Source organism: Mobula birostris, chromosome 3 (assembly GCF_030028105.1).
Source record: "Mobula birostris isolate sMobBir1 chromosome 3, sMobBir1.hap1, whole genome shotgun sequence".
NCBI lineage: Eukaryota > Metazoa > Chordata > Chondrichthyes > Myliobatiformes > Myliobatidae > Mobula > Mobula birostris.
In genome coordinates this window covers 149,724,586-149,742,584 of record NC_092372.1, presented here as the reverse complement: position 1 = coordinate 149,742,584, position 17,999 = coordinate 149,724,586, and the positions used below count along the sequence as shown (strand labels likewise).

At 40.7% G+C, this 17,999-nt stretch overlaps 1 protein-coding gene across 1 annotated transcript in view; it reads left to right on the top strand.

Moving 5' to 3' along the window:
* The window catches only part of vps50 (VPS50 EARP/GARPII complex subunit), a 216,257-nt gene that overhangs the window by 48,157 nt on the left and 150,101 nt on the right, over positions 1–17,999 (top strand). Inside the window, exons 3-6 of the mRNA XM_072253436.1 lie at positions 7,527–7,649; positions 9,658–9,729; positions 15,018–15,071; positions 15,872–15,942. Of these exons, the coding sequence (XP_072109537.1) occupies positions 7,527–7,649; positions 9,658–9,729; positions 15,018–15,071; positions 15,872–15,942 (320 nt within the window). The remainder of the gene's footprint in view (positions 1–7,526; positions 7,650–9,657; positions 9,730–15,017; positions 15,072–15,871; positions 15,943–17,999) is intronic.

Below are 17,999 nucleotides of genomic sequence, written 5' to 3'. Positions count from 1 at the left end.
CAAGGAATGAACTGGAAGCTGTTGACATTAAGACCCAGAAACTACTAACAATACATGGAGGATTCCATCCAAAGTCCAAAGTTGAGCAGCTGTATGCCTGCTGGAATAAATGTGGATGGGGACTTGGAAGTGTCCAGGCCGGGAAGAAATGCAAAACACTCAAGAATATGTCAGAAAGATGGCCCCTAAGGATGACCTACTTGGAGAATACCTCAGACAGCAGGCAAGGGATGTGGAAGTGGGTGAAGTAGAACCAGGGGCGGGGGGGGCGGGGTGGCGGTGCATTACTGGAAGTTGGGAAATCGATGCTCATACCATCAGGTAGGAGGCTACCCAGATGGAATATAACGAGCGTGGTCTCACTGAGACAGTAGGGGAAGCCATGGATTGACTTATCAGAATGGAAAATGGAAATAAAATGGGTGGCCACTGGGAGATCGCACTTCTGGCGGTTGGAGCATAGGTACTCTGCAAAACGCTCTCCCAATCTATGTTGGGTCTCACTGATATACAGGAGGCCACACTGGGAGTACTAGACACAGTAGATGACTCCAACAGACTCACAGGTGACATGTCACCTCATCTGGAAGGACTTTTGGGGCTCTGAATGGCAGTGAGGGAGGAGGTGTAGGGGCAGGTGTAGCAGTTGTTCTGCTTGCAAGGATAAGTGCCAGCAGGGAGATCAGTGGGGAGGGACGAATGGAGAAGGGAGTCATGTAGGGAGCGATCCCTGCAGAAAGCAGAAAATGGGGTGGGGGGGGGGAGAGAGAGAAAGATGTGCTTAGTGGAGATGGTAGAAGTTCCGGAGAATTATGTGCTGGATGTGGAGGCTGGTGGGGTGGTAGGTGAGGACAAGAGGAACCCTATTCCTGGTGGGGTGGCGGGAGGATGGGGTAAGAGCAGACGTGTGAAAGGAAGGGATGCGGATGAGGGTGGCATTGATGTTGGAGTAAGGGAAGCCCCTTTCTATTAAAAAGTAATGAAAAGCCTCATCCTGAGAGCAGATGTGGCAGAGACAGAGGAATTGAGAGAAGGGAATGGCATTTTTACAAGTAACAGGGTGGGAAGATGTATAGTCCAGGTAGCTGTGAGAGTCTGTGGGCTTATAATAGACATCAGTAGATAAGCTGTCTCCAGAGATACAGTGAGATCGAGAAAAGGGAGGGAGGTGTTGGAAATGGTCCAGATAAATTTGAGGGCAGTGTGGAAGTTGGAGTAAAAGTGGATGAAGTCGACAAGCTCAATGTAGGTGCAGGAAGCAACACCAATGCAGTGGTCAATATAATTTAGGAAAAGTCGGGGTGGACACCAGTGTAGGCTTGGAACATAGTCTGTCCACGTAGCCGACAAATTTTGGAGGTCGTTATAGAGAGTGTTCCTTCATCTCGCCACAAATGAGGTTCTGGACAACTGGAGAGTGGTTAATGTGGTACCATTATTTAAAAAAAATAGCAAAAACAAGCAAAGAAACTATTGGTCAGTGAGTCTGATCAGTGCTGGGTAAATTGCTGGAGAGGGGATTCTGACAGGATGTATCAATATACGGTGTGACCTACTGGTTTGGGACAGTAGGCATGGCTTTGTATGTCAGGCAAATCTCTTAGAATAGTTCAAGGAGGTAACTAAGAGGGTAGATAAGGGTAGAGTAATGGATGTTGTCTGTATGTACTCTAGCAAAGCAGGCTAGTCTAGAAGATTGGATCACATAGGATCCAGGGTAATAGAGCATTGGATTCATAATTTACTAGGAAGCAATGGGTGATATTCGAGGGTTGTTTCAAAGAATGGAGGCTTGTGCCCAGTGGCATGCCATGGGGCTAGTGCTGGGTCATTTATAAACAATTTGGATGTGAAAATGCAAGCTCTGGTTAGTAAGTTTGTGGATAATAAAGTAAGTGTTGTGGTAGATAGTGCAGACTTACGAAAAACCACTGAGGGATCCTGATCATTTGTATATGTTAGTTGAAGATTGGTGAATGGCATTCAATTCAAACAAAGGTGAGAGGAAGAATTGTACACTGAATGGTCAACCCTGGGGTGTATTATGGAACAGAGGGATTACAGATCGGTCAAGGCATCAAAGGATATAGAAAACCTACAGCACAATACAGGCCCTTCGGCCCACAGTGCTGTGCTGGTCACGTCCTTACTTTAGAAATTACCTAGGGTTACCCATAGCCCTCTATTTTTCTAAGCTCCATGTACCTATCCAGGAGTCTCTTAAAACAGCGGTCCCCAACCACGGGGCTGCGGACCGGTACCGCAAGAAAACGATATGAGTCAGCTGCACCTTTCCTCATTCCCAGTCACACACTGTTGAACTTGAACATTGGGTTGCCAACAGTCCCGTATTAGCCGGGACATCCCGTATATTGGGCTAAATTGGTTTGTCCCATACGGGACCGCCCTTGTCCTGTATTGCCCCTGTTAAGGTAGAGCGTTCCTATGAAACCTCTTGTGCCGAAATGGCATAAAGCGAAGAAGCAATTACCATTAATTTATATGGGAAAAATTTTTGAGCGTTCCCAGACCCCAAAAAAATAACCTACCAAATCATTCCAAATAACACAAAACCTAAAATAGCACTAACATATAGTAAAAGCAGGAATGATATGATAAATACACAGCCTATATAAAGTAGAAATAACGTATGTACAGTGTAGTCGGGAAGATTAAGTCAAAACCGATTTGTGGGGGAAAAAATCGGCATGTACGCACATGCGCACAGGTGCCCGCGCAAGGCTTCATGGTCATGGTAGTCTTTCTCAGGGTAAACACTGTCCCGTATTTGACTGCTACTTTTGTCCCTTATTTGGGAGTGAGAATGTTGGCAACCCTAACTGTAAAAGGCAAGTTGGTGTGAGTTTAACCCTACTTGAACACTGCCGCCCCCCCCCCCCCCCCCCCCACCCCGGTCGGCCGGTCCGCAAGAATATTGTCAGTATTAAATCGGTCCACGGTGCAAAAAAGGTTGGGGACCCCTGTCTTAAAAGACCCTATCATATCCGCCTCCACCACTGACGCGGGCAGCCCATTCCACGCACTCACCACTCTCTGTGTTTTTTTAAAAAAAAACAACTTACCCCTGACATTTCCTCTGTACCTGCTTCCAAGCACCTTAAAACTGTGCCCTCTCACGATAGCCATTTCAGCCCTGGGAAAAAGCCTCTGACTATCCACACGATCAATGCCTCTCATCATTTTACACACCTCTATCAAGTTGCCTCTCGAAACTTCAAGAAGAAAAGGGTGAGTTCACTCAACCTATTCCCATAAGGCATGCTCCCCAATCCAGGCAACATCCTTGTAAATCTCCTCTACACCCTTTCTATAGTTTCTACATCCTTCCTGTGATGATGCGACCAGAACTGAGCACAGTACTCCAAGTGGGATCTGACCAGGGTCTGATATAGCCACAACATTACCTCTCAGCTCCTAAACCCAATCCCACGGTTGATAAAGGCCAATGCACCGTAACCCTAATGCAGAACTCCATGCAAATATCCCCTGAACATTTGCCACATTTCTCAGGGAAATGTATGGCAGGACATCGGTCTGAGCGCATCCCTTCTCTATCACCTGCCTATCTTCCTTCTTGCACTGTCTACAAGCTTTCTCTATTTGTGAGCCAACCGCCCCTTCCTCAGTCTCTTCAATTCGGTTTCCACCCCCCAGCAATTCTAGTTTAAGCTCTCCCTAATAGCCTTAGCAAACTTCCCAGCCAGGATATTGGTCCCCCTTGGATTGAAGTGCAACCCGTCCTTCTTGTACAGGTCACACCTGCCCAAAAAAAGGTCCCAATGATCCAGAAATCTGAATCCCTGCTGCAATCCCTCAGCCACGTATTTATCCTCCATCTCATTCTATTCCTGTTCTCACTGTCACTTGGCACAGGCAGTAATCCTGAGATTACTACCTCTGAGATCCTGCTTCTCAACTTCCTTCCTAACTCGTTGTAGTCTGTTTTCAGGACCTTCTTCCTTTTCCTACCTATGTCGTTGGTACCAATATGTACCACAACATGTGGCTGTTCACCTTTCCACTTCAGGATATCGTGGACGCGATCAGAAACATCCCGGACCCTGGCACCTGGGAGGCAAGCTACCATCTGTGTTTCTTTCCTGCGTCCACAGAATTGCTTGTCTGACCCCCTAACTATAGAGTCCTCTATCACTGCTGCCTTCCTCTTCCTTTTCCTACCCTCTTGAGCCACAGGGCCAGATTCTGTACCAGATATGGCGAAAAGGCAGGTGTATGGGGTTGAGTAGGGTCTGGGATCAGCCATGATGGGATGGCAGAGCAAACTTGAAGGGCTGAATGGCCTAATTCTGCTCCTATGTCTTATAGGCTTATGAGTTTTGAATTTGTATTGCAGTGTTGCAAAGACATTGTTTAGGCAGCACTTAAGAGTATTATGTACAGTTTTGGTCACCATGTTACAGGGAAGATGTTATTAAATTAGAAAATGCAGAACAGATTAAGCAGGGTGTTAACTGGATCTAGGAGCCTGAGTTACAAGGAGAGATTGTGTAGATGAGGACTTTATTCTTTGGGAAAATACGAGATTGAAGGATGATCTGATGCAACTATACAAGATAATGAGTGGGAATGGTAGGGTGAAGATCATTGTCTTTTTCCCTGTCAGTGTTTGCTAAAACCAAGAGGGTTTAAGTTTAAGGTCAGAGGCAAGAGATTTAAGAGGGGCAGCTTTTTCATGCGAAGTCTGGTCAATATTTGAAATAAGCTGCCAGAAATTGTGGTGGAGGCAGATATTAGCAGACATCCCACCTCTCCCGGAAGTTCCGGGAGTCGCCTGCATATTAATAGTGGCTCCCTGATGCCCGCAAATTATATAAATATCACGGAAATCAATTTTTTTGAGAGCGAGCGAGAGAAAGCGAGAGTGAGCGAGAGAGAAAGCAAGCGAGAGCGCTTGAGAGTGCGCGAGCAACCACGAGAGAGAGAGAGAGCGAGCACACGTGAGCGAGAGCGCGCCATGGCAGAGTGTTCCAAAAAAAAATGTACGTCACCTCAGACTACACTGAAGTGTACCCCTGCCTAATAGGGGTCAAAATAATGACAGTGTTGCTCTCTGCACTGTTTGCAACAGTGACTTTTTTATTGCCCATGGTGGGTTAAGACTGTAAAAGACATGTTGAGGTGAGTTTAACAGGTGTCATTCATTCATTAGCATAGCTAACATTATTTAAACTAGCTGGCCAGCTGCTAAGGAGCTACTCTATTGCAGACATCCCACCTCTCCCGGAAGTCTGCTGCAAATTGATGGTGCTACCTCCCTGAAATGAGTTTTTGCAGGGTGGGATGTCTGTATTAGCAACATTTAAAAACCTTCTGGATAATATGTGGATAGGAGAGGTTTGGAGCGCTATGAGCCAAATGTGGGTAGATGAGACCAGCTCACTGGGCAATATGGTTGACACAGATGAGCTGAGTTGAAGAGTGTTTCCGTGCTGTGTGACTCTATGACTACTTATTTTTCCGACAACTTTGTAAGCTTTGCTTCAGATTTAATACTGTCTTTATTTCTTGATTAGAAGTGTTTTTGTGTCTTAAAGGACTGTACTGAATATTTGTTGCAAATCAGTATTATTTCTTTAAATGCTATCCATTTCCTATACATTTAGGGAGCTTTACAATATCATTACCAGCTAACTTCTATTTCCTTCATAGTTTAAATTGTTTAGATCAAAAATCCTGGTTTCATACACCTTTGAACAATGCAAAATCATGTTATGATCACTCTTTCCTTGGGCCTCTTCATAATAAAATTATTAATTAACCTTTTCAGATTGCCTAGTTCCAGATTTAAAAATAATCAATTTTGCAGCCTGTTTCTCCGCATACTGATCTAGAGACCCATCTTGCATTAATTCTGGAAAATTGTAATCTGTTTTGTTAGTACTAGTTTGATTGATCTAATTTGCATATAGATTAAAATTCCCCCCAATTACTTCAATAGTTCTGCCCTTGAATTTCCTTATTTGTACATTGTTGTACAACACAGTTCCTTAGTGGAGATTATAAACTATTCCACTGTTTTTTGCTCTCCCTGTTGCTCCTTGGCTCCACCTGAACAGATTCTCATAATCATGGTTATAACGCATGCAAGTAGACCCTTTGCTCACTGCGTCTGTGCCAATCATTACATACCAATCTACATTAATCTTACAGTAATATTTTACTCTTCTAACTTTATCAACTCCTTCAGCTTCTGCTGAACCAAACATCAAAGGATAATTTACAGTGGCCAGTTATCTACCAATGTGTATATGCTTGGGAAGTGTGAGGAAACCAGAGAACCCCAGGAAATTCACATAGGTTCAGAACATGCAATGTCCATACAAATAATAGCAGAAGCTCTGAGTAGGAACTGAGAAACAGCAGCTCTACGAACTCTGCCATTCTGATTCTGTACCACAATCTGCAAAGCAAGATCCAGTCTATTTACTGATTTCATTCCTGATTGAAAGTATTACCCCACCTATGTCCTTAAATTTCCTATTACCTGTCCTTAATTTCTATATAGAGTGGATTCTGGTTAATTGGGACTCACCAGGACCAGTACATTTTGGCCAAATTAAGTGGTTGCCTCAGTTATCCAAAGTTTCATAAAACTAGCTACAAGGTGTTAAGCAAAACAATCTACTGTTTAACTGAGTAACAAATTATATATTTAAATGAAATGCAGAACAAATTAGTATATCAATAGTACTTTCAGCCTGATCAACTGATGGCCCAATTAACCAGAATACACTATCTTGAAATCTTTGTTTCTAAGCTTTGGCAACGATGCTGCCATGTTTGTGTAATAGCAGTTAGATGGTACCCATTTGTGACTGTATCATTAATTTATTTACTTTGTGTATCTAGTACTTTTACATAGGCCGCCTTAAAGTTTTTGTGTACTCTGATGCTATTTGTTGCTTGGCTTTCTGCATGCTTTGTTTTGCCTGCCGTATTTCTAATTTGCAGCTTTGTTTCTCTCCCTCCAGTCTATCCACTGCTTCCAATCTTCCTCCCGGCTAACCCTCCTCAAAGATGCTACCAGGCACCCCACAATATATTTGCCCTGGCTTGACTTCTGCAGCGTTGCACTATTCCAAAAATGATCGTAAAGTCTCAAAGGTCAATAAGTAGCTTGTAGCATTTGCAGCTGTTTTCATCGTGAGGCATAAAACAGATTTTGTTCCTTCATATGAGTTCGATCAAAGTGTGCTCAGATTGTGGTTTATATTTTGCAAAAGCAATTGATGGTATAGAGCTATTCAGCTCGGCTGCTTTTTGTGAAAATATCCCAATGGAATGAGAAATTTATTCTAACTAAATCAGCAAGTGTAGGATTTAGTAAGCATGTGCAGAATATAACTAATCAACATCATCTGTCGTTGATAATGCCAATACTTTTAATCCTTTGGGACAAAGGGATAATTTAGATAAATTATTGGTATTGCAATTATGATGTGAACCATGTAATTTCACTTACTTAATTTCTCATTTTACTGAAGGAAGAACTGAGGGAGTTAAGAGAAAATCCCAGTGACCCTCTAGCAGAGCAAGAAATTATCAACAGTATTGAAGAAATCTATTTCAGCAATGATTCATTTGATGTTGTGGAGCATGAACTGGAGGTAACTGTGGAATATTTATTTCTTAAGTTTATCAAATAGACTTTTGAAAGTAACAGATGTTTCACTTGCTCAAGTATGGTAAACACTTTTCCTCAAAAGAACTAAATTATTTAAATTATCTACTATAATTATCTACTATAAGCCTACTGACTTTCACAGCTATCTGGACTATTCCTCTTCTCACCCTGTCTCTTGCAAAAACACCATCCCCTTCTCGTAATTCCTCCGTTTCCGCTGCATCTGCTCTCAGGATGAGGCTTTTCATTCTAGGACGAGGGAGATGTCCTCCTTTTTTAAAGAAAGGGGCTTCCCTTCCTCCACTATCAACTCTGCTCTTAAACGCATCTCCCCTATTTCACGTACATCTGCTCTCACTCCATCCTCCCGCCACCCCACTAGGAATAGGGTTCCCCTGGTCCTCACCTACCACTCCACCAACTTCCGGGTCCAACATATTATTCTCCGTAACTTCCGCCACCTCCAACGGGATCCCACCACTAAGCACATCTTTCCCTCCCCCCCTCTCTCTGCTTTCTGCAGGGATCGCTCCCTACACGACTCCCTTGTCCATTCATCCCCCCCCATCCCTCCCCACTGATCTCCCTCCTGGCACTTATCCGTGTAAGCGGAACAAGTGCTACACATGCCCTTACACTTCCTCCCTTACCACCATTCAGGGCCCCAAACAGTCCCTCCAGGTGAGGCGACACTTCACCTGTGAGTCGGCTGGGGTGATATACTGCGTCTGGTGCTCCCGATGTGGGCTTTTATATATTGGCGAGACCTGACGTAGACTGGGAGACCGCTTTGCTGAACACCTACGCTCTGTCCGCCAGAGAAAGCAGGATCTCCCAGTGGCCACACATTTTAAGTCCACATCCCATTCCCATTCTGACATGTCTATCCACGGCCTCCTCTACTGTAAAGATGAAGCCACACTCAGGTTGGAGGAACGACACCTTATATTCCATCTGGGTAGCCTTCAACCTGATGGCATGAACATCGACTTCTCTAACTTCCGCTAATGCCCCACCTCCCCCTCGTACCCCATCTGTTACTTATTTTTATACACACATTCTTTCTCTCACTCTCTTTTTTCTCCCTCTGTCCCTCAGAATATACCCCTTGCCCATCCTCTGGGTCCCTCCCCCCCCCCCCCGTCTTTCTTCCCGGACCTCCTGTCCCATGATCCTCTCATATCCCTTTTGCCAATCACCTGTCCAGCTCTTGGCTCCATCCCTCCCCCTCCTGTCTTCTCCTATCATTTTGGATCTCCCCCTCCCCCTCCAACTTTCAAATCTCTTACTCACTCTTCCTTCAGTTAGTCCTGACGAAGGGTCTTGGCCTGAAACGTCGACTGCACCTGTTCCTAGAGATGCTGCCTGGCCTGCTGCGTTCACCAGCAACTTTGATGTGTGTTGCTTAAATTATTTAAAGTTTACTTTGGTTTGCTGCTCAATTAATGGACAGTCAAGGATTGAACAATATCTTCAGAACACACACACAATGCTGGAGAAACTCAGCTGGTCAGGCAGTGCCAATGGAAATGAATAATGAGTGAATGTTTTGGGCCAAGGCCCTTCTTCAGGACAGAAAAGGAAGGGGAAAGATGTCAGAATAAGGTAGTGGGTGGAGGGGAAGGAGGATAGTTGGAAGGTGGTAGCTGAAGCCAGGTGGGTGAGAAAGGTAAAGGGCTGGAGAAGAAGGAATCCGATAGGGTTTGTAACGTGGGTTGAGGAAGCTATGTGAGGGGGAAATCAGGTAAACTATAATATGCTTCTGTTTGCTTATATTTCAAATATTTGTAACAACTTCCAAGGTCCTAGTTCGACATTTCAAATAGAAAATCAAAACCATAAAGACCACATTTTATCAAATCCCCTTTAAAGGATTTTACACTAATATACAGCACAGAAGATTCTGTACCATGTTTTGTTCTTCATGTGTTGCTTTACTAATGCAATGAATATTTTCTAATGTTTGCTGAAGATATCTTGTCTGTCCACAGAAACTTCCGTCTGCTCTCAATCTGCAAGATCTAGAAGAATACAGAGATAAACTGAAACAGCAGCAAGCTGTTGTGAGTATATTATTTTACAAAGTAATTGAAGAATTGGATTATAAACGTAGATTTATTCTACATCTGCTTTATCCTCTAACAAACAACATACAGTGGATTCCGGTTCATTGAGTCATCAGTTCATCATGGAAGCTGTTTATTTGGGACAACTCTTAAAGACCATGAACTAAATCGAGAAGATAGCCAGAATTCCTTTTATTTGGGACAACTCTTAAGGACCATGAACTAAATCGAGAAGATAGCCAGAATTCCTTTTATTTGGGACAACTCTTAAAGACCATGAACTAAATCGAGAAGATAGCCAGAATTCCTTTTATTTGGGACACTATGCCACTTAACTGGGACAGGAAATGGTTGCCGAACAGTTTCTAACTAGTGTCAGTTGCTTATGCTGGTGTTCAAAAAGCAGTGATTTTTGTCACTGATATTTGGTCAGAAATAAGCGGTAAGACAATTTGGAACATCTTTACTCACTGTGGTTTCAAGCTCAGGCTTGGAGATGCAAGAAGCAGCCAGGAGTACAAATGACAGGATTTCACTACTTCAATTTAGGAACTTTTAAGGACTTGTCTGTATCGATAATCATCTAAAATGTTACTATGAAGATGAAGATTTGGAAGATACAATCATTGATAGCTGTGTATGAAGGCAGTTTATTATCTATACTGGGTGTCTGTGATAATTTTATTAATTTCCAGTCAATCAAAAGAACATAGCAGATGATTTCCTCTGATAATTATTAGGAGCTAATGCAATTTTTTTAGTACTCTGGAGGTATTGGTAGTGTTCTAATTTGTTTTGTATTTCATTTAAATAGATAAATTGTTACTCAGTTAACTATTTCCATGAGACTTCGGTTAATTGGAGCAGCCTTTGACCTGGGCCAAAATGACCCGGTGAGTCCAAATTAACCGGAATCCACTGTGTTCTCCAAAAATGAAGATTGGGAATTAAATGGCAGCTTTTGTTTTATAAACTGGAGCTAAAGCATCACTGTAACTTTAGTCCATTCTCATTTTGGTTTCACTAATATTCCTGTAGCAAGTATGATCAAGTTAGTGCAGATTTTTATGACTTGTTAATATGAACTTAATGCTGAAGCTTTGGAAGCTAACACATTGAAACTATATCGCACAGTGCTTCTGCTTTGAGAATTTAAAACTTTTGAATCATTGTTGGGATCATGGATTTGCTGCAAGATTTATTGTCTAACCTTAAGTGATTGTTGTTTTTTTGCCCAGTTCAAGGGCAAATGTCCAGTCATATGTGTGGGTGCAGTTTTCCATGGCTGAAAGCTTGAAGTAACCATGTGGGTCTTTTACAATACCTGAAAGTTTCATGTGATCATTATTTTTCAGGATTTATTTAACTAAAGTTCATCAAGGCAGAAAGCTGTCGCTTAACTGCTTTGCTACAGTTATTTAGTGTTATAGAGAACTTTCTTTTCAATTTTTTTATTAAATTTCAGATTAATATACATAACAATACTAATGATACAAAGAGATTGGTATAACATTGATAATGGTTAACTTATACAAACATAATTTGAGTAAAATACATAATTCAAGCCTCCCAATCTCTGAGTAATTGAACATGAAAAGGAGTTTTATAAAGAACCCCCTAAACTAAAAAAAAAACAAAACAAAGACTGGGCTGTCCTATTCCCTCAGATAAGAACATTATTTATCATTAACTCCGCTCCTCCATAGATAAACAAAAGATTATTAAAAAAAAAGGGTTCTGAAAGGGACAGCTTACATCATATGAAAATGTTGAATAAATGGTCTCCAGATTTCTTCAAATTTAGCTGAAGAATCAACCATACCACTCATAATTTTTTCCGGGTTTAAAAACTAATATAGTTTGAGAGAACCATTGAGAAGTAGTAGGAGGATCAGAATCTTTCCATTTAAGTAAGTTGGATGTTTTAGCTATTAGTGTAACAAATGCAATCAAAGGGCCAGCTGAAAAGGATAAATGACCAACATCTGTCACTGGTAATTCAAAAATTGCAGTAATAGGGTGAGGTTTTAAATCAATATACAAAACAGTTGAAATAATATCAAAAATATCCTTCCAATATTTATCTAAAAGAGCGCAAGATCAAAACTATGTGTCAGAGAGGCCACCTCAGAGTTACATCTGTCACACACAGGATTTATATGTCGGTAAAAACGAGCTAATTTGTCCTTAGACATATGAGACCTATGGACGATTTAAATTGTATCAGTGTATGTCTAGCACATGTTGAGGAAGTATTAACTAGTTGAAGAATTTTCTCCCATTTCTCTATAGGTAAAGATACCTGAAGTTCTCTTTTCCATTCATTTTTTATTTCATCAGATGTACCTAGATGTAAAATCCTAGATTGAGTAAAAAGTATCTACAGAAATCAAAAAAGGATGGTGGTTTAGCATTGCCGAATTTTAGATTTTATTGTCGGGCAATTAATATCCGATATTTAATGTTTTGGATGAAATTCATTGTCCATGATGGGTGAACCTTGAGAGTGAATCTGTGCAGGGGTTCTTATTAGCTTCTGTTTTAGAAGCTTTGCTCCCCTTTGCATTAACCAAACTGAATAAACAAATAATTAATCCAATAATTAAACATACAATACAAATATGGTTTCAATTTCGCAAATTTTTTGGATAGAGCGAATTTATTTTATCTAGTCCTAACTATATCTAATTTTTTCTTTCAACCTTCTAGAATTGATCAAACTTTTTCCTTATGGAGAACGAGGGGAATACCATGCTTTCATGGTTTATCCATGGATAATTGTTTCATGTCATTTGAACAATTATCTAATAAATATAAGTTGCATAGTTCACATTTTTCAGATATCTGCAGATCAGAAGTTTTTTTGAATGTTATTTTACCTAATTTTCCAATATTTCATCCAACTAATATTACAGAAAAAAAATTAGGTTTAAATCCCTGTCAGAAGTGCTTAATAGCAGTTTTGTAGAGAACTTTTATGCTTTTTGCAATGCAATCAAATAACTTCCATGCATTAAAATAATTTTTAAACTAACAATTTGAGGACACCAGACATCCTCAGAACATATTATTCTTTAAATTTATGAGGTTGTATTCTCCAGTATATTGTATCATTGAAATCTTAAAGTTTATAGATAATCTATTAGAATGTGGGATTGAAACCTATTCAGAGCATGGCTTACATGCACTCTCTAGTGTACACATAACTTAGTTTGAAACCAGTGCTCTGCTTGGCAGACGATAGTGATAGAGAGCGTGAAACTTTACTTTCGCATAAGTCATGGTAGACATTTCTGTTAAGTTCAGCTTCTGTATAGCTTATTGTTTATCTTATCACCATAAGTAACTCCATTTCAAAGAACATAGCAGGTGAATTTGGAATGCATTGCTTCAGTGAATTAAATGAGACATTTTGTCTCTTTAATTATCCTGTTTCAGATTCAGAATCAGGGGTTTAATATCACTGGCATATGTTGTGAAATTTGTTAACTTTGTGGCAGCAGTACAATGCAATACATGATAAATACAGAAACAATAAGTATATGTATAGTAAATAATTAAGTTGAAACAAGTAGTGTAAAAACAGAAATTAAAAATGTAGTGTTCATGGGTTCAATGTCCATTTAGAAATTGGATGGCAGAGGGGAAAGAAGCTGTCCTGAATTGCTGAGTGTGTAGCTCTGTACTTCTGTACCTCCTTTTTGATGGTAGCAGTGAGAAGAGGGCTTGTCCTGGGTGGTGGGCATCCTTAATGATGGACGCCACCTTCCTGAGGCAGCGCTCCTTGAAGATATCTTGGATACTACAAAGGCTCGTAACCAAAAGTTCATGTATTTTCAAAGTATGCAACCCTCCTCCCCACACAAAAAAAAGAACAAAGATGGAGCAGGCCCATCAACTTCCAAATCCCCCCTCCTGCACAAAAAAAAAGAAAGATTGAGTGAAAAACACCAGATCTAAAACACAGAAAAACCTGGAGAACACTCTTTGGGCCCAGTGGGAGATCTCTCCCTCTCCACAGCAGATCGATCAAAAAACAGGCAGCTGACACGCACCGTCTGCATTTGCCTTGATGCTTCAATTTCCCTCATTGCTTTAATCAGCAAAATGGAGTCGAACAACAGCTTGCATCCCATCCCGCAGCCTTCTTGCCAGATAGCTCGTGCGTGCTGCCTGTCTCCCGGAATCCTCTTGGAGACTGCAGAGTACTGAAACACCCAAATGATCACCAATCTTCAGTATTTGCCTCTGTTTCAATCTCCCTTGTTGCTTTAATTGACAGACATTGAAATGGAGTCGAACATCTGCTTGTAGCCATGAGGTTCATGTGTGCTGCCTCTGCCTCCTGGAATCCTCTCAGAGACTGCAGAAGGCTGAAACATCCAGACCATCTCCAACAGCAAAGCACAGGCTCCATCAGTTCCAGAATCACATCCAAGAAAAGAAACACATGTAGAATACATAAAATAAGTGAAATGTATAGTTTCATGATCTATCCAGAAGATGTCGACTGAAGGAGCGTTGTATACTGGCTCCATCTTGACCATCTTGATCCACAGTAGAGCTGACTAATTTCACAACTTTCTGTAACTTCAGTCCTGTGCAGTAGCTCTTCTCCATCTCCCCCTCCCCCACCCCCCACCAATACCAGACAATGATGCAGCCAGTCAGAATACTCTCCACGGTACATCTAGAGAAGTTTCAGACCAAATCCCCTGAAACTTACAATGAAATATACCCACAGTCTTCCCTTCTTTATAGCTGCGTTAATATGTTGTGACTACGTTAGGTCCTCAGAGATATTGACACCCAGGAACTTGAAATTGCTTACTCCCTCCACTTCTGAGCCACACAGTCATGGGTGTAGAGAGAGTCGAGGAGTGGGCTAAGCACACATCCCTGTGGTGCACCTGTGTTGATTGTCAGCGAGGTGGAGATGTTACTTCCAATCCGCACAGATTGTAGTCTCCTGGTTAGGAAGTCAAGGATCCAGTTGCAGAGAGAGGTACAGAGGCCCTGGTTCTGTAGCTTTTCAATCAGGATTGTAGGAATGATGATGTTAAGTGCTGAGCTATAGTCAATAAACAGCATCTTATGTTACATGTTGAATAGTATAGCTCATTTGGAAACTGAAATGTGATGCATGCAACATGGATTAGTAAATTTTTCGTAACTAAGTTCTTAAAATTTCATTTGCATTATTTAAGGAAAAGTCACTAATGCCTGTATCTTGTACTACTGTGTGAATTATAATTAATGTGTATTTAATATACATTTCTTTACAGGTATCAAAGAAGGTAGCAGATTTAATCCTGGAGAAGCAGGCTGCATATGTGAAGGTAAAAGGTCATTAAATAATGGGCGAGTAATCACTTCTATTCTATCTAAAACAGGCCTAAACTGAACTTGGATTAAAATGAAATCAATAATATGATTGTAGCTATTATATAATAAAAGCTTAAAATAGAATCAACCTTTTCTTTTTTTTCGGATGATCTTGTAAGCTTTCATCAAGTCACTTCAGAATTGTATAACGTATTACAATATATATTTTTATCCAATATCATATATAATTCATTGCTCACTTAACTGTACTGAAATAAGAAAACTGCTTCTCAAAAGATATTGTTCTTAGAGCAAAAATAGGTGCAGAAGTAGGGAATACAGTCCCTTGAGTTTGCTTTGCCATTGCTAAGCCAACTGTTGATCTGGATTTTATTTTGCTGTCTCTAGCGTAATCCTTGATCCCTGCGTCATTGTGGCCTTAAATGTGCTTAATGACATAGCATCCTCAGCTCTTCATGGTAGAAAATTACAAAGGTTTACATCCCAACTGAGGAAGAAATTCTCTTGCTTTTCCCCTGCTCTCATCTACTGTATTGTCCACGCCAAATATTGTTTTCAGTAAGAACGCCTCTTATTCTTGTGAAATCCAGAGAAAAGGCCCATCTAAAGCTTACTTCAAAGACTGAGTTTACAACATGCTGATTGAAGCTGAAGACTGAATATAACCTGGACTTAGAAAAAAATAGTAACATTGTCCATTTAAGAATAGTTGCCAGAGGATAGGCAAGGATGCTACTTTAAAAGTAACTAAATATTCAAAAGAAATGTTATTTATTAAAATATATTCTTGTAGGAGCTTGAAAGAGTTACATCACTACAAACTAATCTTCAATTGGCAGCAGTCATATGTACAAATGCCAGAAGGTAAGGGATAACAGTTCTTCAAAAGCTCTGTATTTGTTATTATTTCTGTAATAAATGAGTATTTTTGTTATTTTTTGTGATGCATCATCAAAATAATTGTTCTAAGAGGTTACTGTATTTGAAGTGGGTTTTCAAAGGATTACTTTTCTGCATTAGAATGTGTATAAGCAAAAGTCAGTAAAAGTTTCGGTCTTAAAGATGAATGAAATTAGTAATTAATAATGATAAATACAAGTTTCATTATGATCCATGGGAAGATGGTGTCGAAGAAGCTTATGAGAGAAAAAAGACCAGGTACTCTGAACTGGCAACTGAAGCTGCCCAGAATGGCTGGAAGACCAAGGTTTTCCCTGTAGAAGTGGGATGCAGGGGATCCATTGCTACATCTACGACCAGTCTATTGAAGAAGATGGGGGTGAGGGATCACTCCCTCCAACAAGCAATCAAGTCCTTGTCAAATGCAGCAGAAGAAAGCAGCAATTGGATTTGGATTAAAAGAAAAGACAACAACTGGGCTGCAAGATGAAGACAGGAGAGTATGGAACTGAGGGGGGTGTATCTGGGACGCCAGGTAGCACCGTTGAGCCCTCTGGAGATGTCGTGGGCTTATCAACAAAACATCAAAGAAGGAGGGTGCCCACCTGATGACCCCGATGACGTACCTACCCTCCTTCCTTGTCACCACTCCAAACCCACTGCCAACATCGAGAGTGCCAACTTACCATGTTGGATTGAAACATCAAGTCCTAGTAGCTCTACTTTATAAATAAATTCTTGAAATAGAAAATTGAAGAGGAATTAGTTTATTATTGTCACGTGTACTGTGATACAGTGGCAAAACCTGTTTTGCATGGCGTCCATACAGTTCATTTCAAAACGTGCGTGCATCATGATTGTACAAGGGAAAATAATAGAATGCAATATATAGTGTTAAAATTACAAGTAAATTTCAATGCAGGGAGAAAATATGGTGTAGGGGCTGTGATGAGGTTGATTGTGAGGTCAAGAGTTTATTTTTACTGTATAAGATGTTATTCAAGAGTTTTATAACATGAGGAGAGAATTATCCTTGAGCCTCATGGTGCTCATTTTCTGCCTGATGGAAGGAGGGAGAAGAGAGCTGGAGTGGAGTGGTCTGGAGTTGTTTTTGATTTTGGCTGCTTTTCTGAGGCCACAAGAAGTATAGCCATTGAGGGGAGGCTGGTTTTCATGATGGTCTAGTGTTGTCCTGCCTTTAAATTATGACTTAAGCGCAGCACTGAGAAATAATCCTGCTGTGGAAAGAAACAGCAAGTTAAATGTAACATTTAAAAACAGAGCATGTCAAGCAGCATTTGTGGAAAGCGAAACAGCATTAATGTTTTGTATCCAAACTGACCGTACGACAGAACAGAATTAGGCCATTCAGCCCATTGCTTCTGCTCCACCACTCAATCATGTTTGATTCACTTTCCCTCCCAACCCTGTTCTTCCTTCTCCCTATAACCTTTGACACCCTTACTAATCAAGAGGTTATCAACTTTTGCTTAAATATAACCAATAACTTGGCCTTCTCAGCCATCTGTGAAGGAAGAGAAAATACAGAGCCAAATGCTTTACAGGGCGCCTAACAATAATATCAACACCATTGAGTGAGGGGAAATAAAAGTTAAGAAAAGATTGTTTTAAAGGCAGTGATCCTGATCCATCATAATGTCGACCAGAATGGCAATTGTAGTACTGAGGGCAAGTTCAAAGACAAATTTTCTGGAATGATGAGTCAAGGAGTGAAGAAAATTGTGTAGTAGCGCGTGATTATTTAGTTGTCTCAGAATTAGGTATTCTCTAAGGAAACATTATTACAATATGAAATAATTTTGTATTTAAATTTTATGGGAGACAGTTCAGTTGGAAACTAGGGCCTGAAGTTGAAATAAAGTGAATAATGTAACATGGGTGGTAGATTTGCTGAGGTAAATTGAAATTAAGATTATAAACTCTGCTGGCAGGTCAACTCTGCTAGCTGGCTGGTATATTTGTATACCGCCAAGTTCTCAAAAGTGTACAGGATACTCTCT